Genomic DNA, 21,741 nt, shown 5'->3' with positions numbered 1-21,741 from the left:
TGGGACAGGCACTGGAGCTAAGAGAATTCACTTTAGATCTGATGACTGCGGGATGGGGCATCTCTGTGACCAACCTCTTTGGCTGCGCTGACGCCTCCCCAATAAAAGGGCTTGTTCCCCAGGACCAGGAGGAGAGAGTTTCAGGGAGACCAGGGCAGTGAAGTCCTTATGCAGCCCTCTCTCCACTTCTCCCCACTGCCCACAAGGCCTGAGATATCCCCACTGGAACCTACCTCTTGTCTTCTTCCACCTGTACACCGATGGAATGGAACTCTCTTCGACTCCTGTTCTCCGTGTCTGAGTCCGAGATAGTCTCCACCTGGTGGCAGGGTTGGGGAGTCAGTAGGCAGGGCTAGGAGGCCAAGGCACTCAAGCCCTTCCCCAGAAGCCAGAGGGCAGATCCTGCAAATATGATCTGCCTGAACAGGACGGCAGACCCAGAAGGTTAGATGCATTAAGGTTACAACTTCTGAGCACCGCTCTCCGCTTGCCAGGGGTGATGGTGCCAGGATGAGGGACAACGATGTGGGCAAGGCTGTTTGAAGCAGCAACCCCGCCCCACGCCCCATCGATGATCAGGCTTAGAGCAAGCGAGGAAAAGGTCTGTGTATCCAGAAGGCCCCACTGACCCTCTCAACCCATCCTCAACATGGCCAAGGCCATGCAGAATCCATGGTGTTAAAAATATAAGCAACTAAGAAAAAAGCAAAGCTTTCGCTGGCGCCTCCTCCTGCCATACCTGAACCCCGATGGACGGCCGCCACTTCCGCTGCCGCGCCAGGCTCCGCAGCTCCTCCCTGCCAGGAATGGTCTTGATGATGAGTGTGGGGGGCTTGGGGCTGGCCCGGGGTGGCACCGGCGCCAACTCCAGGGTGCGCGCCCCCATGGCCGGGCCGTCCAGCCCGTCAGCGGAGCTGCAGCGCCGGGCGGGGCCCTCGGCCGCGGTGAAGCTCTCGTGGGCGGAGTCGGTGCTGCTCTGGGCGGTGATGGAGATGCGGGGCGGGGCCTGGCTTCCCGGCGGGATGGGGGGCGGGGCCTTTCTGAAGTTGAAGGCTGTGGCCCCGGAACCCAGAGACACAGCGGGTGAGAAACGCCGACCCGCAGGAGTCTGTGGCCGACCACCCCCCACACCCACGCGGTAGCACAGGACCCAGCAGCCACGCCCAACCCCCCACGTGCGGCTACGTAAAGAACCACGGACCGTTCCCGTCATCCGGCTCAGAGAGGCAAGCGATCTGCCCAAAGTCGAGCAGCAGGGCCGCGACCAGGGCTGGAGCTGGAACCCAGATCACTCTCCAACCTAGGGCTGGGCCAGGGGCAGAGAGGGCATACTCACAGGAGCCGGGCCTCCCTGAGACAGAGGCAGGGGCAGCAAGGAGGGGCAGGCAGTCGTCGTCTTGAGAGCAGCCAGCCTGGATGGCCCGGAGGTAGCTGTGGCTCCGCATGCGGAAACAGCCGGGCAGATCCAGAGCGTCCACGGCCTGGGACTCCAGTTCCCCAAACACGGACCCGCACACGGCCTCCAGCTGCTGGTTCAGCTCCTCGCTGAGCTGGGTGCAGGGACCAGAAGGACAGTTACCTTGGTGCTGGAACGGGGGCGGGTCTGAGGCACTTTGCCTTAGGAACATCTCTAGTTCTGCAGAGACTCTCAGTGTGAGACTTACGCATTTGGACCAAAAGAAACCCTCAGACCATGCAGAGAAAGATGGAGGCACATCTGCCCTGTGCTGTTCCCTGGGCCTGCTCTGGGATCAGCCTTGGTGTCTAATCTTTCCTCTAAATACTCCTCCCTCTGCGCCAGCTTTACCTCTCCCAGACGGCCCCATCTTCCTCTCCACCTGGTCCCATCCCCTCACGGTTCTCTCACCCGACCCTTGGGGGAGAGGACCAGGGAGCTGACAGCCAAGTATGGGGGGGGGGTGGGTACTGCAGGAAAGAACAACTTTCATTATTTATGACCTGAAAAAGTGAAAGTCTCTCAGTGGTGTCTGACTCTTTGCGACTTCATGTACTATAGTCCACCAGAGCCCTCTGTCCATGGAACTGTCCAGGCAAGAATACTGGAGTGGGTTGCCATTTCCTTCTCCAGGGCATCTTCCCCAACCAGGGACTGAACTCAGTTCTCCTGCATTGCGGGCAGTTCTTTACTGTTTGAGCCACAAGGGAAGCCCATTTATGACCTACTGCGTTACAAAAATGATTGAAAGCAACTATAGAGATATAATCATGTGGAAGGAAGGAAATTAATGAGCACATAATGGAGCAAAAATTATCAACCTTGTAGTGTTTCAAGCCCTCCCCGACCTTCTGCCCACTAACTAAGGAGGGACTCAAGCCTGGTTCAGCCTGCAGGTTCCTGCCCTGCCCTCCTCCTCTGAGGGAAGTGCAGTCATTGATGATCAAGATTCTTGTTTTTGGTTTTGATAGTTTGTGATGCAGAATCATTTTGTGATGTGTTAGAAAGAATTTAAGCAACTAAGAAAAAGCAAAACGAGAATTTTGTTCATGGAACCATGTTGCGTAACACTGCACTAAGACTAAATACACCAGAGGCTGTTGCTTCATTTGCTTTGAATGAGAAAACTGGCACAAAGAAAATATAAAGATATGGAAGAAGGTGGGATAGTGGTAAACTCAACACTCAGGGAACAGGAAGGTTGCACCTTTGACCCTGAGCTTCAGAGCAGCCAACGCTTTGCGTATAGGCTGTGGGTTGTCTGCAAGGGCTATGTTGTAAGACTCAGCTGGACTCAAATGCTGGCTCTGCTATTTCCTAGCAGTGTAGCCTGAGAAAGTTATTTGAAGTTTTTGGGCCCCAGTTTAATCACCGGTCAAATAGGAATGATAATGGTACCATACTCGTAGGGCTATTTAGGGGACTCAAAGAAAAACATGGGAGGCACTTGGTGCAGGTAAGCCCTCCATCTGTGCCATGTGATGGTCTCAGGGCCTGCCTGGCAAACACAGGCCACCACTCATGACAACCACTCTAGTCTTGCCACTGAGTCCCAGAGAAATTCCCCCATGGGTGATTATGTAGAGGCCACTGGATGAAGTCATGGACAAGGTCCTTAGTAGCAACCAGAGGATGAATATGACAGCAAGTATCCCATGGCTGAATCTTGTGACATCTCCCAGGAAAGAGTCATGGCATCCTATTTATGTGCAGTCAACAGGAAAGGAGTGGCTTGATCCATGTGTAAAATGCAGCTCAACATTTCCAAACTCGGCCTCCAAAGTATATATGATATTATAACACTACAGTCTACCTCAAACTGAGCAGGAACTTCCATCCTATTCTACCTACAGGCAAACCAAGGCTCAGAGAGGGCAGATGAATTATCCAAAGATGCCCAGTATGTAAGTCAGAAAACCAAAGTGCTCAGTTTCCTGGCTCTCCTGCCAGGCTGACTGAGTATCAGAATTTCCTGGAGACCTTGTTAAACTTACATTAACGTGGGCACCACCCTAAGGATCTGAACCCAGAGTTCTCTAACTTTAAGCCTCTCTTCGTTTTGACTGCTTTGAAGTTCAGAGCCAAATTTTCTGGAGATTCAGGTTCAGTGATTCCAATATTGGTCCAGTAATTAAAAAGGAAGACTGTCTTCAGCTTTTTCCTAAACGAACTTCATTACAAGTGTACAGAAATTACAAAAGAAGTGTTAGTCGCTCATTCGTGTCCAGCTCTTTGTGACCCCATGGACTGTAGCCTGTCAGGCTCCTTTGCCCACAGAATTCTCCAGATAAGAATACTGGAGTGGGTAACCCTTCCCTTCTCCAGGGGATCTTCCCGACCCAGGGATCAAGCCCAGGTCTCCTGCATTGCAGGCAGATCCTTTACCATCCAAGGTACAAGGGAAGCCCATGGACAAATCACAACTCCTTGTGCGCCTACCTCTCCGTCTCCTACCTCTTGACCTCTGGGGTACCAAGTACCAGTTGTGCCAGGCTATTTGCTGACGCTCAAGAGATAACCTAGCTCCTGCTATTGCTAGGCAAGGCTCAAGATACTCCCCAACCAGAACGAGTCCAACCCAGGGGGTCCCTCTGAAGCGCAAGAAAGCTGACCCAACCCCAGCAGAGAGCATTTTGGTCTCAAGTCTGAACATCAAGGATGGAAGGAATCTCACTCTGTGGCTTATCTCTGTATCTCTAGCCCTCTTCTGTATGTAAAGCACTAGACATAATATCTGGCATATAGCAGATGCTTAATAAACATTAGCAGACTTCCCTGGTGGTCCAGTGGTTAAAAATCCACCTGCCAATGCAGGAGACACGGGTTCAATCCCTGGTCCAGGAAGATTCCACATGCCATGGGGAAACTAAGGCCACTAGCCGCACCCACCGAGCCCATGCACCTAGAACCTGTGCTCTGCAACAAGAGAAGCTACCACAATGAAAAGCCCATGCACTGCAACTACGAAAGCCCGCACCAGCAACGAAGACCCAGTGCAGCCAAAAATAAATAATAAAATAAATAAATTTTAAAATAGAAAGAAACAAACTGAAGTTGCTCAGTCGTGTCCGACTCTTTGCAACCCCATGGACTGTAGCACCCCAGGCTCTTCTGTCCATGAAATTTTTCAGGCAAGAGTACTGGAGTGGGTTGCCATTTCCTTCTCCAAAATTTTAAAATACTTATGTATATAATAAAAATAAATAAATTTATATTGTTACTATTATTAGTAGCAAGAGGTTCTTAAATCACAGTGACAATACTTTTCAGAGGCCCCTCCTTCCCAAAGGTTCTCAAGCTCTTGAAATCCCAACCATATGTTAGTTCCATGACCAACTCTATCTAAGGCAGACAGAAGTGGGGTGAGAAACTCCCCAGGGCCACACATCTTCCATCTCTACTAGCCAAGAGGAACTTCTAGAATTCTAACAAGGGACCAGGACCCAAGAGAAATGCAGACTTTTATAGACTCTCAGAGGAATATTGCATCTGAGCTGATCTTTACTGTATTATAAGTATGAAATTGTAACATTATGCTGTGAATTCTCTGATTTTTCCCTAAACAGCCTTCCATCCTGCTCCCCCTTACACACACTTTCAGGTGAGTCAAAATCAAAAAATCCTCTTGGGTAATGGGAACCTTAGCCTTTCTGCAATCCAGACTCAGAATCAGTATTTCCAAGGCTGCGGGATATTTAAAAGAAAATACTTTGTTTGGGTCTAATTGAAAATTGTCTGTACTGGTGCTGATGGGTCCAGTTGGGGGCAAGGCAACATCCTGTATACTTTACATGTAGCATTTGGCTTACATAACTTTGGAAAACCCTCTCATTTTAAAACATTCTAAAACACTGGATAAAATATAACAAACGTTTTATATGCATAGCTGAGCTCACAAGAAAGCAAGATAAGTCCCCAGGGGACAAAAACAAAGAGGAGATTGGAAAATCAGAATATTAACTGTGTAAGCCAATGCTGCAAACAGCCCAGTGGAGGTGGGAGGTAGGGGGAAGGGGGAGCTGGTCTCAGTAACTGAAGGACTTAGATTTTAACACCCACTTGGGTGTAGGAGTAAGGCTCTGGGCCCACATGAGGCATGGAACTGGAAATGGGAACCTGCATACAAGTAGAAAAGGAGAAAGCTTTGATAAAATGATAAACTAGGAAAAAAATCAATTATCGGCACACACTGATGACAAAGGAGCTCGTCAGCATCCAGGCACTGAGGAGACGGGAAAGAAGATAAGTTTCCTAAGGATTTATACTCACAAAGTGGTTTTCACACAGACACAGGATTTTGTATCTACATGGGTCAGACCCCTCCCCAGATTAAAAATTAACATAAAATGGTCCCAGACCAAGAACAGTCTAACAGAGCAATCTAAAAATCTGGGGGACCCACTCTTAAGCCAAGCTGATGAGGATGCTCACAAATAAAGCTCCACTGAAGATGACCTCATATTAGAATGTGTGATCTGACATGGCCCCTAAATCTTCACCTCCTGGCATTCTCACTCTTGCAGAGTCCCCTCCTCTCGAGTGCAGATTAGACCTATCTGCCCACTTCTAATGAAAAGAATATGGCGGATACAATGGCATGTCCCTTCTGAGACTAGATCTCAAAAACACCAGGGCTTCCATCTTGGACACATTCTCTCAGTCTCTCGGAGCCTTTGGTCTGGGGGAAGCAAGTTGTGTGCTGTGAGTTGTGTTATATGGTGAATCTCACGCATTACGGATATGAAGCCTGCTGGCAGCAGGTGAGCACGGAAGGAGATCTTCCTCCAGTCAAACCTTGACATGACTGCAGCCTTGGCCAACACCTTGATAAAGCCTGTAAGACATCTGACCCAGGTGGCACCAGCTAAACTGTGCTCAGATTCCTGACCTATAGAAATTGTGAAATAATAAATATATTTGAAGACATGTTTTTATTGGTTTGGTTTTGGCTGCACTGGGTCTTCGCTGTGCTGTGTAGGCTTAGTTCCTGGTCAAGGGACCAAACCTGCGTCTCCTGCACTGGAAGGCGGATTCTTAACCACTGGACCACAGGAGAGTCCCAAGACACTATGTTTTGGGGTAATTTTTTATGCAGTGATAGGTAACTGGGCTTCCAAGTGATGCTAGCAGAAAAGAGCCTGCCTGCCAATGCATGAGACATAAGAGACCCAGGTTTGATCCCTGGGTCAAGAAGATTCCCCTGGAGGAGGGCATGGATATTCTTGGTATATCAGAGTGAGGATACCCACTCTGATATTCTTGCCTGGAGAACCCCATGGGACAGAGGACCCTGGTAGGCTACTGGCCAAAGGATAGCAAAGAGTCAGATATGACTGAAGCAACTTAGCAAAATAGGTAACTAATATAAACAATGACATAAATAAGAACTAAACTTTTATTGAGTTAAGCCATTGAGAATTCAAGGTTTATTTGTTATAGCAGCCAGTATTACCTTAGCTAAAGCAGATTAGCTTTTAAACTATGCTTAAATTTTCTAAAACTTAAAAGATAAATAAAGCTGAAAACATAAGGATAGAATAAAAGCTTTGGGGGAAAAAAAAAAGCAGAAAGATTTCCAAAGAAACCAAATCAGATTTCTAGGTGGGAGGAAGGGAGGGGAAAATTAAAACACAAGTAATGAGTTAAGTAGTAAATGAAACAGAACTGAAGAGAAAAACAGAGAACCAGAAAATATATCTGAGGAACTTACTCCAAAGGCAGCAAAGAGAGGTAAAGAAATGGAAAATATGAAGGAGAGGTTAAGCTATATAAAGGAAATAATAAAAATACCCCAAATACAACTAACAGAAGTGCTAGAGGAGGGACTAGATAAAATATGTCTGTGTTAGTCGCTTAGTCATGTCTGACTCTATGTTACCCCATGGACTGTAGCTTGCCAGACTCCTCTTTCCACGGAATTCTCCAGGCAAGAATACTGGAGTGGGTAGCCAATCCCTTCTCCAGGGATCTTCCCGACCCATGGATCGAACCTGGGTTTCCTGCATTGCAGGTGGACTCTCCAGGGAAGCCCAGATAAAACGCAGAAGAAGCAATATTCTAAGAGATAATAATGGTTGTTTAGTTGTGAAGTCATGTCCAACTCTTGCGACCCCATGGACTGTAGCCTGTCAGGTTCCTCTGTCCATGGGATTCTCCAGGCAAGAATACTGGAGTGAGTTGATAATAACAGTCATTAAGAATTTTCCAGACTTATGACTTCAGACACAACAGAGTGAGGATACCAAACCCTATGCCCTAACACAACTATAAAGCTGCACAAAGCTCTCCAAAACAACCATTTTATCACTCTGAAAATCAATCAAAGTTATACAACAAAGAAACACATTCATGAAAATTGCTGAACTTTGGGTAAGAACAATGAGTCTGTAGTGTCCTCACCTGCAGTTGATCCCATAACACAAGTTCCCAGCTCTAAAAGTTGCAATAGTTCAACTAGGGTGGACCAGGCTATGAAAACCAGCTGCTTAACTGCAACTAACAGAGGGGCTCACTTTATTTTGAGCACTGTCCATTATGGCGTCAAGAATAAGAATAACCAGCTGCACTAACAGGTTGAGGTTTCAGCACTGTTTGGGGGCAAGCAATGGGACTGGCAGACGAGACAGGAACTTGATGGGGAATTCTAGGGGGAAAAGGTAGCCACAGAGAGTTTGATAAGCACTTCACATAATCTGGGTTAACTAGAGGCTGGGTGCATATACCACAAAAATCAGAAACACCTTGAGCCCACCCACATATCCCTGGCCAATGGAGCCTATGCATATGTACAGAAGAAATGTAGGAGAACCTGTGAAAAATAAAAGCCAGAGCAGGCTTGAAAGTGACAATTCCTCAGCTCACACAGAACCATAAAAGGAGAGAAAGAAAACCTTACTGGCTTGAAGTTTTTGAGCACAACCTCTGATCAGTCTCTGGCTGGACACTAAGCTACGCAGAGACAGGGTCAACCCCTAGGAAAGCAGGCTTTAAAATAAAAACAAGAAAGAAAAAAATTAGTGGAGACATCAGAGGCTACACCTGGCAAGGTAGATCGATTTCACAGATTTAGACCAGGAATTAACAAGTAAACAAAGCAATAGCAATCTTCAAGAGGTAAAATAAGAATCCAGAGTTGCTACAATATATGAAATAAAATGTTCAGTATTCAACCAAAAATTTTATGACACATGTAAATAAACAAGAAAATGTGAATGTCCCTGAATGTTTGATTTATTATACAAAGACTACAAAGTACTTATTATAAGAATGTTCAAAGAACTAAAGGAAATCATATTTAAATATTTAAAGGAAAGTATGACAATAGTGAGGAGAAGGCAGTGGCACCCCATCCAGTACTCTTGCCTGGAAAATCCCACGGGCAGAGGAGCCTGGTGGGCTGCAGTCCATGGGGTCGCGAAGGGTCGGACACGACTGAGCGACTTCACCTTCACTTTTCACTTTCATGCACTGGAGAAGAAAATGGCAGCCCACTCCAGTGTTCTTGCCTGGAGAATCCCAAGGACGGCGGAGCCTGGAGGGCTGCCGTCTAAGGGGTCGCACAGAGTCAGACATGACTGAAGCGACTTGGTAGCAGCAGCAGTAGCAGCAGCATGACAATAGTGATGGCATTAACAGAAAATCACAGTAAAGAGAAAATTTTTTTAAAAGAAGAAAAGAATCAAATGGAAAGTCTAGACCTGAAAAGTATAATAACTGAAATTTAAAATTTGCTGGAAAGGCTCAGCATAAAAAGCGATCAGTAAAGCTTAATATAATCAGAATAGATTATCCAATATAAAGAATACAGTGGGGTGAAAGATTGAATAGAAATGAGCGGTGTCTCAGAAACCTATGGGCAACATCAAGTATACCGGTATGCATGCAATGGGAGTCCCAGAAAAAAGAGGAAGAAAACATATCTGAAGAAATAATGGCCCCAAACTTCCCAAATTTGCCAAAAACCATTAATCCACAGGTCAAAGACACTCAGTGAATCCAAAGTAGGCTAAATACAAAGCGATCCATACTCAGACACATTACAGTCAACTTTCTAAAGATAAAGAGAACATATTTTTAAGAAAATCTTAATAACAACAAGAGAAAAACAATTCATTGCATACCCCCCAAAAATTATTAATTGACTTTTCATCAGAAACCATGAACACCAAAATCAGTTGTGTTCAGAGTGTATAGCACTCAGTGTATAGTCAAAGTGCTAAAAGAAAAAAACTATCAACCAGGAATTCTATATTCAGCAAAAATACCCTTCAAAAAATGAAGGAAAAATAAAGACGTTTCCAAATAAATACAGACTGAAGAAAGTATTGCCAGCAGAGCAATCTTATAAGAAATACTAATGGAAGTTCTTCAGGTTAAAAGGAAGTGACACCCAATGGTAACTCAAATCCACAGGAAGAAATGATGAGCACAGAAACAGTAAACATGTGAGCAAATATAAATATGTTTCACACTTTTTTCCTCAAATTCTTTAAAAGACATAAGATTTTTAAAAGGTTAAAAAAGACATAAAATTGTGCAAAGTAATTATTCCATTACTATTATCAGTTTATAATAAGTTTTAGGCTTATAACATATATATATAGGAAATATATATGACAATAATAGCACAAAGAAGGGAGAGGAAAAGGAAATATATTAGAGCAATGCTTCTATATTTTACTAGAATAAACTAGGTTTCAATAAGTTACACATGTAATTCTTAGCGCAATCACTGATGCACTAAATAATGTAGTAAAAGGAATTAACAAAAACAAATAAAACAACACACAAAATATTTAATGTAAAAGAAGGCATAAAGGAAGAAGAGAGGAACAAAAATGACATGAGACAATCCAACCAAATCAATAATCACATTAAACGTGAATAGACAAAACGCTCATTCAAAAGGCAGAGATTGTCAGACTGGATCAAAAAGCAAGTGGATTGAAAGTAAAAGGATGTACCAGCAAACAGGAACATGAGAGAAAGTTCCAGATTTGATGAAAGACATGAATTCTCAGACTCTGGAAACACGTGTGTGTGTGTGTATGAGCGTGCACACACACATACACATCATTGTGAAACTGCAGGACACCAAAATCAAAGGCAAGATCTTGAAAGCAATCAGAGAGAAGTGAAAATCACCAACAAAGACAATTGGGTTAATAGCAGACTTCTCAACAGCAACAACAGAACAGATGACAGAGGAATATCTTCAAAACACACAGAGAAAATAAATGTTGACCTAGGATTCTATAATAAGCTAAATTATGTTCAACAGTGACGGTAAACTATATTTTTGGTTAAAGGCAGAATTTGCCACTGACATGCACTGAAAAAAATGAGTAAAGAATTTACTTTAAAAGGAAGGAGTGAGGGAATTCCCTGATGGTCCAGTGGTTAGGATGTGGTACTCTCACTGCTTGGAGCCCAGGTTCAATCCCTGATCAGGGAACTAAGATCCCACAAGCCACATGGCACAGACAAAAACAAAATAAAAGGAAGGAATGAAATGTAAGAAGGTATAGTGAGAGGGAACTAAAATACTGTACATGCTAACGTACTAAAGTACAAGCTAAAATACTCCAACAAGTACCTGTGAGAAAGGTAGAGGTGATCAAGAGTAAATGGAGAAGACAGTGGATGGAGCAGGTAACTTGGAGAGAAAGAAAAAGGGTACCAGCAGTTTGGTTTTGGACATTTTAACTTTGAGATGTCTACTCAGTATCCAAGCAAGATTTCAATACACAGTTAGATATTCATGCCCGGTATTTATGGGAGAATGTGGGCTGATGATAAACATTTGGAAGTCATCAGGCTCTCAATAAGATTCAAAGCCACGAGCCTAGATGAGTTCGCCCAATGAGTGAGTGTAAGGAGAAGTCTGTGAACTTCCAGATGTTCAAGCTGGTTTTAGAAAAGCAGAGGAACCAGAGATCAAATTGCCAATATCCGCTGGATCATCAAAAAAGCAAGAAAGTTCCAGAAAAACCTCTATTTCTGCTTTATTGACTATGCCAAAGCCTTTGACTGTGTGGATCACAATAAACTGTGGAAAATTTTGAAGGAGATGGGAATACCAGACCACCTGACCCACCTCTTGAGAAACCTGTATGCAGGTCAGGAAGCAACAGTTAGAACCGGACATGGAACAACAGACTGGTTCCAAATAAGAAAAGGAGTACGTCAAGGCTGTATATTGCCACCCAGCTTATTTAACTTATATGCAGAGTACATCATGAGAAACTCTGGGCTGCAAGAAGCACAAGCTGGAATCAAGATTGGTGGGAGAAATATCAATAACCTCAGATATGCAGATGACACCACCCTTATGGCAGAAAGTGAAGAGGAACTAAAAAGCCTCTTGATGAAAGTGAAAGAGGAGAGTGAAAAAGTTGGCTTAAAGCTCAACATTCAGAAAACTAAGATCATGGCATCTGGTCCCATCACTTCATGGAAAATAGATGGGGAAACAGTGGAAACAGTGGCAGACTTTATTTTTGGGGGGACTCCAAAATCACTGCAGATGGTGACTGCAGCCATGAAATTAAAAGACGCTTATTCCTTGGAACGAAAGTTATGATCAACCTAAATAGCATATTAAAAAGCAGAGACATTACTTTACCAACAAAGGTCTGTCTAGTCAAGGCTATGGTTTTTCCAGTAGTCATGTATGGATGTGCGAGTTGGACTGTGAAGAAAGCTGAGTGCTGAAGAATTGATGCTTTTGAACTGTGGTGTTGGAGAAGACTCTTGAGAGTCCCTTGGACTGCAAGGAGATCCAACCAGTCCATCCTAAAGGAGATCAGTCCTGGGTGTTCACTGGAAGGACTGATGTTGAAGCTGAAACTCCAATACTTGGCCACCTCATGCGAAGAGTTGACTCATTGGAAAAGACCCTGGTGCTGGGAGGGATTGGGGGCAGGAGGAGAAGGGGACGACAGAGAATGAGATGGCTGGATGGCATCACCGACTCGATGGGCATGAGTTTGAGTAAACTCCGGGAGCTGGTGATGGACAGGGAGGCCTGGCGTGCTACGATTCATGGGGACGCAAAGAGTCGGACACGACTGAGCAACTGAACAGAACTGAACTGAAGAAGTCCAGGAACTAAGCCCTGGAAAGCTCCAGTGTTTAGATCCTGGACGAGTTCGTGGGCCCCAGTGACACAGACTGAGAACAGACAGCCAGAGAGAGAATCTAGAAGAATCTAAAAGATGTGGCATCCTCAAGGCCAACTGAGAAACGTGTGTCAGGAAGGAGAGAATCATCAGCTGTGTTAGACGTTGCTGATGGCTCAAGTGAAACAAATACGGAGCATTAACAAGTAAGTTTAGCAACATAGGCTGGTCTTATGTGAAAAGATGACTGTGCCAGTCAAGATTCCCTGATTCAGGAAATGTAACAAAGAAATGCTGAGAGAGCAGCAGCAACAAACAATGAGAGCCAAGGAGGATAGACTTTTGCATTGCTTTTTGCATTGCTTTTTTTCCCCAGCAAACAGTAAAAATAGCTAACCTTTATCGAGTGCTGGCTCTGTGCCAAGAACACTATTATGATGCCTATTTTTAAATAGGGAGAGTGGGGCTCAAAAAAGTCAAGTAACTTGCCCCAGGTCACTCAGCTGCTAAGGAGTGGAGCTGGAATTCAAACCCACCTAAAGCATTTAATTACTAAACTGCACTGCCTTCTTTAGTTAAGGGGAAAGTCTATACTTAAGTATAGAACTCACACTTATAAAATAGCAGTTTGGGGCCAGCTTCCTTGTGTTTGCATGTATTTGTCACTGAATTCCCCAACCCTCTCTGAGACAAGCATCACTACAATTGTCATTTCAACAATGAGGAAACCGAGGCGCTGAGAGGAAATTATCTTGCCAGTGGTCCCAGGGCGGAGTGGAGGGGAGACAGCTCAAGCCCTGATCATCTCTGAGACTGAAGCTCTGCCCCTCTCCAGTCTGTGAACTCAGTCCTGCCAAACACGGGGTGGGGGGCGGTGGGGAGGGACCAGGACAGGGCTAGGGAAGCTCAAAGAATTGACATTGCCCTTCCAAGTTCATCACTTGGAGGATGCTTGGTTTTTAAGGATGTGACTCTCTGAGATCCTCAGTCTGATTCAGCTCGGAGAATCCCAAGGCAGGCTTCCCAGCTCCCCAGAACTAGACCTGTGCTCTCTTCAGGGGCAGATTCCTGATTTTTAAGGCCTAGGCTGAGCATGGGAGCGAACCCTCCTCCCGACCCCTTCCCCCTGGTATGCTGGGCTGCTTCCTACCTGTCCGGTGGTGAGGGAACGGCTGTAGCCAGGAATGGAGCTCCGCGGGTGGATCCGGGGTGGGACACAGCAGCTGGGAAAGGTCAAAATTCCAGATTCAGAATGGGGGTTTGCTAGGAGGTAGGGGAGGGGAATGAGAGTACTGGGGTCCCTGAGTGGGTTCTATTCCTCAGAGACCCCCAGAATCTCCAGGAGGAGACTCCTGAGTAAAAAGACTGAGCTAAAGAGGGATTGAGATAGAGGCTTTCACAGGCACCCCCTCTTTATACGGGGCAGAGCAAGACTGCCCAGTTGAACCCTAAGCCGGGAACCTGACCGGTACCCAGGCGATGCACATCTCCTGCAGGCACCCAGGATCAGCCTCCTGCCCCCTCCCCATCCCCCAGCTCTCCCCTGTCCTTACTTGATCCGGGCCTGGTCCACACTGGAGGAGCGGCGAGTGGTGAAGCGCCGGGCGACCGCTTTGGGAGATGTCTTGGGGCTGCCGTCCGAGTCTCCGCTCTCCTCATCCCCCATGGCTTTGATGTAGCTGCCGCTCCGCATCCTGCGGCAGGGGATCTCCCCGTCCTTGCCCCCAGTGGGGTAGCCCCCCCAGTCATCTTGCGGCACCTGCAGGGACAAGGGGCCTCAGGTACCTACTAACTCTGGAGGCCGGGACCCTCTTTCTCCACTGCCTGTGGGAGATGCACAGACCTGGCTCAAGCAAACCACACTCAGGAGTATGTTGAGGCCGATCAGGACATGCCTCTTCATCCTCCATGGGCCTTCTGCTACTTAACTGAGGGCCATCTAGAGAGTTTAGGGGCTCCCATGATAGGCGCAAGAGGTTGAAGCTCAGAGGCCAAAGTGACCTATGTCAATCTCACCCCTAGCAGTAAGGCATCCCCGACTTCAGTCACCTTTCACCCCTCCTTCTCCTTCATCCTCTTAATGTGCTTACATCCCAAATCCTCTGGCGTCCCCCTCCCTTCTGTGAAGAGCCACAGAAGAAGTGGCATCAGTGTGTGTTTCAGAAAGAGCACTTCAACAGTCCAAAGAGAGGTTGGATTGTGGAGAGCCAGGAGCAGGGCAGGGGCTCAAGTGGTGAGAGGAAGACCAATTAAGAGGCTGATGCTGTTATCCAGGCAAGAGATGATGAGGCCTAAATTAAGACAATGACAATGAGGGGGAAGAGAAGATGGAAATGAGAGGTGTTTAGGAGCATCAGTGAGCCTGATTAGATGTGGGGGGTGAGGGGGCGGGGAGGAGTCGTGGAGGACCGGGAGGCTGCCGGCTGAGGACCTGGGGGATGCTGGTGTTTCTCACTGAGCCACAGAATCCCAGAGAAACAGATGTGGGGGAAAGGTGATAGGTTCAGGGCTGAGCATCTTGAGCTGGCAAAGAACTGTGGAGCAGGTGGTTGAGTGTGTGGTTCTGGAGTTCAGTGGAGAGATCTGAGCTGGAGGCAGACATGGGGGAGTCTTGGGTGGCAGCTGAATCCATAGGAGTGAATGAAACAGCCCAGAGGAGAGAAGAAAGAGAGGTGGGCAGGGATCCACTGACATTTAAAAGGGGGACTGCGAAGAAAGGGAGAGGAGCCTATGAAGTCACCTGTGAAGGAGTGGGCAGATGGGTGGGAGGGAAGTCAGGAGAACGCCCTGTCACGGAAACAGGAGACATTTCCAGAATAGAAGGAGTTGATAATGTCAGATGCCACAGTGCATGCTAAGGTTAGCGGTTTGGGCTGGGGAGTTAGAACCATATTCAAATTCTGGCCCCGTCACTTGCTAGCTGTGTAAACGTGAGCAAAGTTGTGTTAAACTCTGCCACAGTTTCCTCATCTGTGAACTGGTAATGCTAATTACGCCTGCATCACAGCATTGGCGGAAACAGTAAATGTACCAACAGAGAGTAAGGGTTCAATGTTAACTATCACAACGGTAAGCATTGAAAGATGCCTTTCAAGGAGGGCTCTCAACAGACCATTGGTGACCACTGCCAGGACATTTTAGAGGCCAGGAGTGTGGAAGTCAGATTCTAGTAAAGCGGAGAATGAAAGGAAATGATGGAGTCTATGCGCTAAGAACTTGGAAATGAAGGGGAGACAGGAAGGAGACGGAAGGGGGTATGGGGTTAAGGAAAGTTTTCTTTTTTTTTAGGACGAGAGCCATCTGGGCATGTTTGCAGGATGTGGGAAAGAGTCAGTAAAGAGAAAGATAGTCTTTAAATGTGGGGAGGAAGCAGGGGATAGTTCATGGATGAAAGGGATCCCAGGGAGATGGGCTCAAGCCCTGTGGAGGGGTCACCCTGTGATGCGCAGTCCTGGCTTCATCTCTGAGCCAAGGAAGAGGATGATGAGGGCTGGGGATCTTGATGAGTCTGCAGGTGGGTGAGGGAGTCCATAATGGTTGGCCTGTGCCTGTTGAAAAGAACAGGCTAAATGAGGGTCAGGGTCAGGGTTCGGGGACAGCATAGGGCTCAGGAGAAGAACAGAGACTCTAGGGTGAGGCTAGATGAAAGGCCAGAGATCAGTGTGAGAACAGGGACTCAGGGATGGGTGAGGGCGCATGAAGAGCCCTTGGTGGGAGGACAGGGCTGAGTGGGGGGCTGGGCTCAATCAAATGGGAACACAGGGAGGAGACAAGGCTCCATAAAGGAACAAGGGCTCTGAGTGAGAAGGGGGGTTCTGAAAGAAGGCTGTGGGAGACCTGAATCCAGTGGGAGAATAGAGTCTCAACAAAAGGGCTGGGGATCCAACCAAGACACCTGGGCTGATGCGGCCAGCTTGCCCTGCTTTTGTGCCAGGGGAGTACAGGTTGTCTGGAGAGTTTCTATAGCCCATTGTTCTCTGCCAAACAGGCTCAGACTTTCCAGTCCTCAGATGCCCTGGAACCCCAGCCCGATAGAGCCTCCCCTTCTCCATACTCTACAGAGAGGAGCCACAGGCAGGCAGAGGGAGGTGACAGGCCAGCCAGGGCACGCTCTGCCACACTGCAGGGTTCCCACTCCATAGCCACTGCAGAGCTGCTGGCTCCTCCGCAGGACACTGTGAGGCGCATGTTAAAAAGGGGGCCCCAAGGGAGGTCAGGGCAGCCCTGGAGAAGCAGCAGGGAGCAGCGAGGTGGAGGCAAGGCTCCAGGGATGGGAGAAGAAGGGTTGGTGTTCTCTCCTGAGCCCTTCCTTCTGGACCCTTCAATTCCCAATTTAGAGAACCTTCCTACCCAGGGAGAGGGCAGTGCAAGACCAATCCTGAATCCTACAAGTCTCCAACCTCCCCTTCTGTGTCTCACCCCTTTCTGCTTCCACTCTATGGCCCTTGAGCTGTTGTGAGTTCCCCACCCAGGAGAGCCCTAACATGTGAACAACTTACCAAAAAGGCCAGTGATACCCAAAGGACATGTGCAAGCTCAGTTCTCCATGCCTCTGAACATGCTGCAGCCTCTTCCCGGAACACTCAGGCCTGGAAACACTGCAGGCGACTAACTCCAACTTGTCCACTGCAACTCTGTTCGGGGACATTCTGCCCAGAAGCTGCTCTGAGCAGCCCCTGGCCACCACCACCCAAGCGGGTGAGGTGTCTCCTCTGGGCTCCCGAGGTTCCCAAGACTCTCTCCTCTCGCCGCCTCACTGCACTCTATTCTGTGTGTGCTATGCGCTTAGTCGTTCAGTCGTACCCGACTCCTTGCCACCCCATGGACTGTATGTAGTCTGCTAGGCTCCTCTGTTCATGGGGATTCTCCAGGCAAGAATACTGGAGTGGGTTGCCATGCCCTCCTCCAAGGGATCTTCCTGACCCAGGGATTGAACCCAGGTCTCCTGCATTGCAGGAAGATTCTTTACCATCTGAGGCACCAGGGAAGCTGTCTTGTCTAATCCACTGTGAGCTCCTCCAGGCAGCATCTGTGTCTGCCTCTTTGCATTCACAGCACTCAGGGAACACTCACTAAATGAATGGATGTGGATTAACCATGTGAAATGTGAGTTTGGGGGATAACTCTAAGTCTACTGGACTTCTAGAACTTGTCTAGACTCTTTCTCCTCCAACTATAGGAGGGCTCAAGAAGACACGTCAGGGGATGTGGGAGAGGAGCGTGAGACAGAGAAGAGGAAGGTGGATGGCAGGAAGAGCCCCTAACCCCATCTCTATAGGATGATGGAGAGGGGACAGTGAGGGATAGACCAAGGCTCCATAAGAAGAAGGGGTCAGAGCTCCTAGCCTCACCTGCAGACACCACAGAGGTGGTAAAAGAGGGCAGGGACAGTGCGCCAGTTATCACCTGCACCATCCACTCCCAGGAAGCCCTAGCCCACCGCGGGGTCTGGGGCTCAGACTTCAGTGTGCACCCCAGCCCAAGAAAACCCACAGGACAGATTCCCTGGCTCCTCCACAGCCTCGTGGGTGTCCCACCTGCAGGTTCCCCAGAATGACAACACCAGCAGAGGCACGTTCTGGAAATAACTGACCTTCATATCCGAATACTATCTGGACCACCCAGATTTGGGCAGAAAAGAGGTCTGGAGAAGGCCCGGGGGCAAGACAACTGCTTTCCAACTGCTGACCTCTAATCTTGGGGAAGCCAAGGCAGGCAGCAGCACTCTGTCTGTTCACTGCTCACCCTCAACCTCATTCTGCCTCCAGCCTCACAAGACAGAGGCCAGCACAGCTTGTCCTAAACAGCAGGTAAGAGAAAAGTCTTCCTGGCACTGACGTACGACATCAAAATAGAAGGGTGCCCTCACTGCACAAATGGGGAAACTGAGGTCCCCAAAGGCGCTCAAGGTGTTACAGTACAGTGAGGCGGGGAAGAACCCGCTGCCTCCAGACCCGTCATCATGGGAAGAGCTGGCTCCCATCCAACCCTTTCCACAGCCCCCAGGGTAACAACACTGGTGAGGGCTGAGGAGCCTGTCCCCCACCCCACCAAAGCCTCACCTGCAGATAGTGATAAGTCCTGGCTTTGGCCTTAGCCTCTGGCCCCAGGAGCCCCTTGCCGGGCCCGGCCCCCGGGTATCCATCCCGGCCCTGGCTGACCATCATGGTATGCCAGGCACTTCGCTTGACCGATTGTCCATCCAGTGACATGGACATGCCAGTGCAGGCAAGACAGCGGCCTTCCGACCCTCCCGAGCGCCCCTTGAAGCTCAAGTCCCGGTAGGACCCATCCGGAGCCTCCAGGCAGAAGGGGCCCCCGGGCTCCCCAGGGGGCCGCCCGCCGGCCAGGAAGCCGCTGTCACTGTCCAAGTTGTCGTCGGAGCTCCACCAGCCCGCGGCCTTGGCCTGGTGCCGGCCATCCCCCTTGCGGTCCTTGCTCTTACTCCTCTTGCCATGCCGGGCCTGGTGGTGGTGGTGATGGTGGTGGTGATGGTGGTGGGAGGTGTGGGGGCCACCAGCGCTCGGGCCTGGGTAGCTGTCCCCCCCGGAGCCACCTCTTCCCTCGGCCTTGGGCCCATTGTAGTCCCGCTTCCCTGGAGCCTCCAGAGAGTGGGACTTGGCAAACAGCTTCTGCACAGAGTGAACCAGATGCCGGATGCGGCTGGGGCTCTCGCTGCGGGCCTCCGGGGCGGTGCCAGACCCCGGCCCTGGCCCGGGCCCGGCCCCTGCCGGACCCCGCTGGTATGGCAGCGTGTGGAAGCCATCCTGTTGAACTGGCAACTGCTTTTCAAACTGGTCCAGCAGTGTGGGAGGCAGGCGGGGGGCACCCTTGCCCTGCGGGTGGCCCACACAGTCTTCACAGGTGTCGAAGGGGCCCTGGCCGGGGTACATCCTGGGGAAGGTGCTGCTACCCCCCCCAGCCCCGGCCCCTCCTGGCCCTCCCTCGGGGCCTATGGATGGCCCCTCGCTCAGGCTCAGGGGCCCTTCAGGAGAAAGGTGTCCCAGGCCAGCTCTTGGGGCACAGAAGCGGGGCTCGGTGGAGAAGGCCTCCCCGGAGCCCACCAGGTACGGGGCCCTGGCAGCAGGGCCCACGTCCATATGCTGCTGGTCGGCAAAGCGGGCTGGGCGGGGATGGCTGCCTCGGTCGCCATGGTAACCCCTCATGGCCTCAGCAAGGGCTCTTCATAGCGCTGGGGGCCAGGCCCCAGGAACCTCCTGGGAAAATAGGGAGCAATGGGATTAGGATCGAACAACTGGCCACTTGACCTGAAACTTTTATCAGGTATTCTTAGCACCGCTTAGGTAATGCATATCAGTCTGTTGTGGTTAATTGTACTGTCCACAAACAGGCTTAAAAGTCATACTAGACAAAGACTCACAAGGGCACAAAATAATATCACCATTCATCAAATGCTGCAAAGATGATAAATACTTATTCACAAGAGGAAATGTCCTCAACCAAACGGGTTTTTTAAAGAATCTTAGGTAACCAAGAGTAAAAAGATACCAATACAGACATAAAAACAATAGTCAAACATACAAGCCATTATGTGAACTAGCTTCTAACAAGCTGGTGTGAGGCAAATTGAGCCAGAGCCACACCTGTGTCCCATCCCTACCCAATTCCCCTGCTATGAAGAGCCAGGGCTCTGGGTCACAGCTCCCAGAAACAATAACCAAAGAGAACGTTGGACCCAAATCTACACATCCATTACGAGACTGTAGAATAACCCCTCCCCTTCCTTCCACACCCAGTTCCTTCCATCTGGCTGGAGGCTCATTCTCCCTCCCCTCCAGGGCTGAGACTGGAAGGGATAACCTGAGATGACTCCTCCCTCCTCTTCTGGGTTCCGAATATTCCCTGATGAAATTTCTCCCTGTGCCTTTTACCACCACCCCCATTCCAGGGGAGGAGAGGTCATGAAGGGGGGAGAAACATAAAAGAGGCACGCTGGCTATTCAAGCAGCATCTGAATCCTAAACTGGGGTTAGAACCCAGGAGTTCCTCCTCCCAGGAACAGTGGGCTGGCAGGGCAGGGAGGTGATGGAGGGAAAGCGTTGGAACCAGTGCCCCTGGCCCCCACCCCAGGCTGGCCAAGGCTGCAGGACAGAGAGGTCAGCTCTCAGCAAGAACTGCCTCCAGTCAGGGCTCCAGAGCTGCCAGGACAGGAGCTACAGCAGGAGGGAGGGCCAGCAGGAGGGACGGGGACCAAGGAGCTGGCAGACGGCGCCCTCCTTCATCCCAGACCAGGCTCCTGGGCCATCTGCTGACTGTGAGGAGATGACAGCCTCAAAGACTCCAGACAGCAGCACCTCCAAGGTTTTCCCTCCCTTCCTCCTCACCACGGCCTCCCCATGCCCACCACGGCTCGAGCTTCTTCCAGATCCCGCTCACAGTTCATCTCTGAGCACTTGCCGTGTACCGGTTACTGTGCACACCCAGTATTCTCTAATCCCCCTGAAATCCTATGTGCAGATGTTATCCACATCTACTCATGAGAAAATAGCCCAAAATGGTAAGGTCACAAAGCCGGTAAGTGGGTGAGTCACTTTGCATCAAGATGCAAACCCAGCTTATTTTGATTTGAGAACCCTATCCCCCAGACTCTCCTACCACTCACCATCTGGGGTGTCCCATCCTTGGTGTCAGGATCTCCACCGCCAGGCAGAATCCTAACTTCAGAAGGCGCAGGACCACTGGCTCCTAACCGGAAAGAAAAGGGTGGTAAGCAAAGAGGAATACAGATTCTCCCAGAGTCCTTAGAGGACGGGTCGCTGGCCTTGACAGTTTCCCTGCCCAACCCCCCAGGCCAGGACTGATTGGATCCCCCATGATGCAGAGCCTCTGGACCCCCAGGGAAATGAAGTTGGCTTCATTATGCAAATGCATGCAAATAAGCTTACAGGTTGGACTACCTCCAACTGCAGGTGTCTGTGTGATCTGTCCGTGGTGCTGAGCCACTGCATTTTCATTGCCCTCAAATATGATTCCATTCCACAAATATTTGTTGAGCAGCTACCATACCAAGACTCAGAGTGAGACATGAACAGAGGTGATTTAAATGTGGTCCCTGTCATTAAGAGGCTTAGAGTCTAACAGGAGGACCAACCTTTCACATGAGAGGGTTATTTTAGGTCCCTGTATTTTTGCATAAGCTGCTCC

At 49.0% G+C, this 21,741-nt stretch overlaps 1 protein-coding gene and 1 non-coding gene across 2 annotated transcripts in view; one reads left to right on the top strand and one right to left on the bottom strand.

Moving 5' to 3' along the window:
* The window catches only part of DLGAP3 (DLG associated protein 3), a 62,957-nt gene that overhangs the window by 19,856 nt on the left and 21,360 nt on the right, over window positions 1-21,741 (bottom strand). The window contains exons 2-8 of the mRNA XM_043877877.1: window positions 21,200-21,282; window positions 18,639-19,793; window positions 14,130-14,335; window positions 13,727-13,799; window positions 1,337-1,550; window positions 740-1,053; window positions 234-319 (exon numbers count right to left, since the gene is read on the bottom strand). Coding sequence (XP_043733812.1) covers window positions 234-319; window positions 740-1,053; window positions 1,337-1,550; window positions 13,727-13,799; window positions 14,130-14,335; window positions 18,639-19,742 — 1,997 coding nt within the window. The 5' untranslated portion in view covers window positions 19,743-19,793; window positions 21,200-21,282. The remainder of the gene's footprint in view (window positions 1-233; window positions 320-739; window positions 1,054-1,336; window positions 1,551-13,726; window positions 13,800-14,129; window positions 14,336-18,638; window positions 19,794-21,199; window positions 21,283-21,741) is intronic.
* Window positions 10,838-10,910, top strand: TRNAE-CUC. The gene has a single exon. It is a non-coding gene; the product is annotated as a tRNA-Glu (tRNA).

This window comes from Cervus elaphus, chromosome 20 (assembly GCF_910594005.1).
Source record: "Cervus elaphus chromosome 20, mCerEla1.1, whole genome shotgun sequence".
Taxonomy (NCBI): Eukaryota; Metazoa; Chordata; class Mammalia; order Artiodactyla; family Cervidae; genus Cervus; species Cervus elaphus.
Note: the sequence above shows the minus strand (reverse complement) of the source record. Positions and strands in the feature narration are given on the sequence as shown.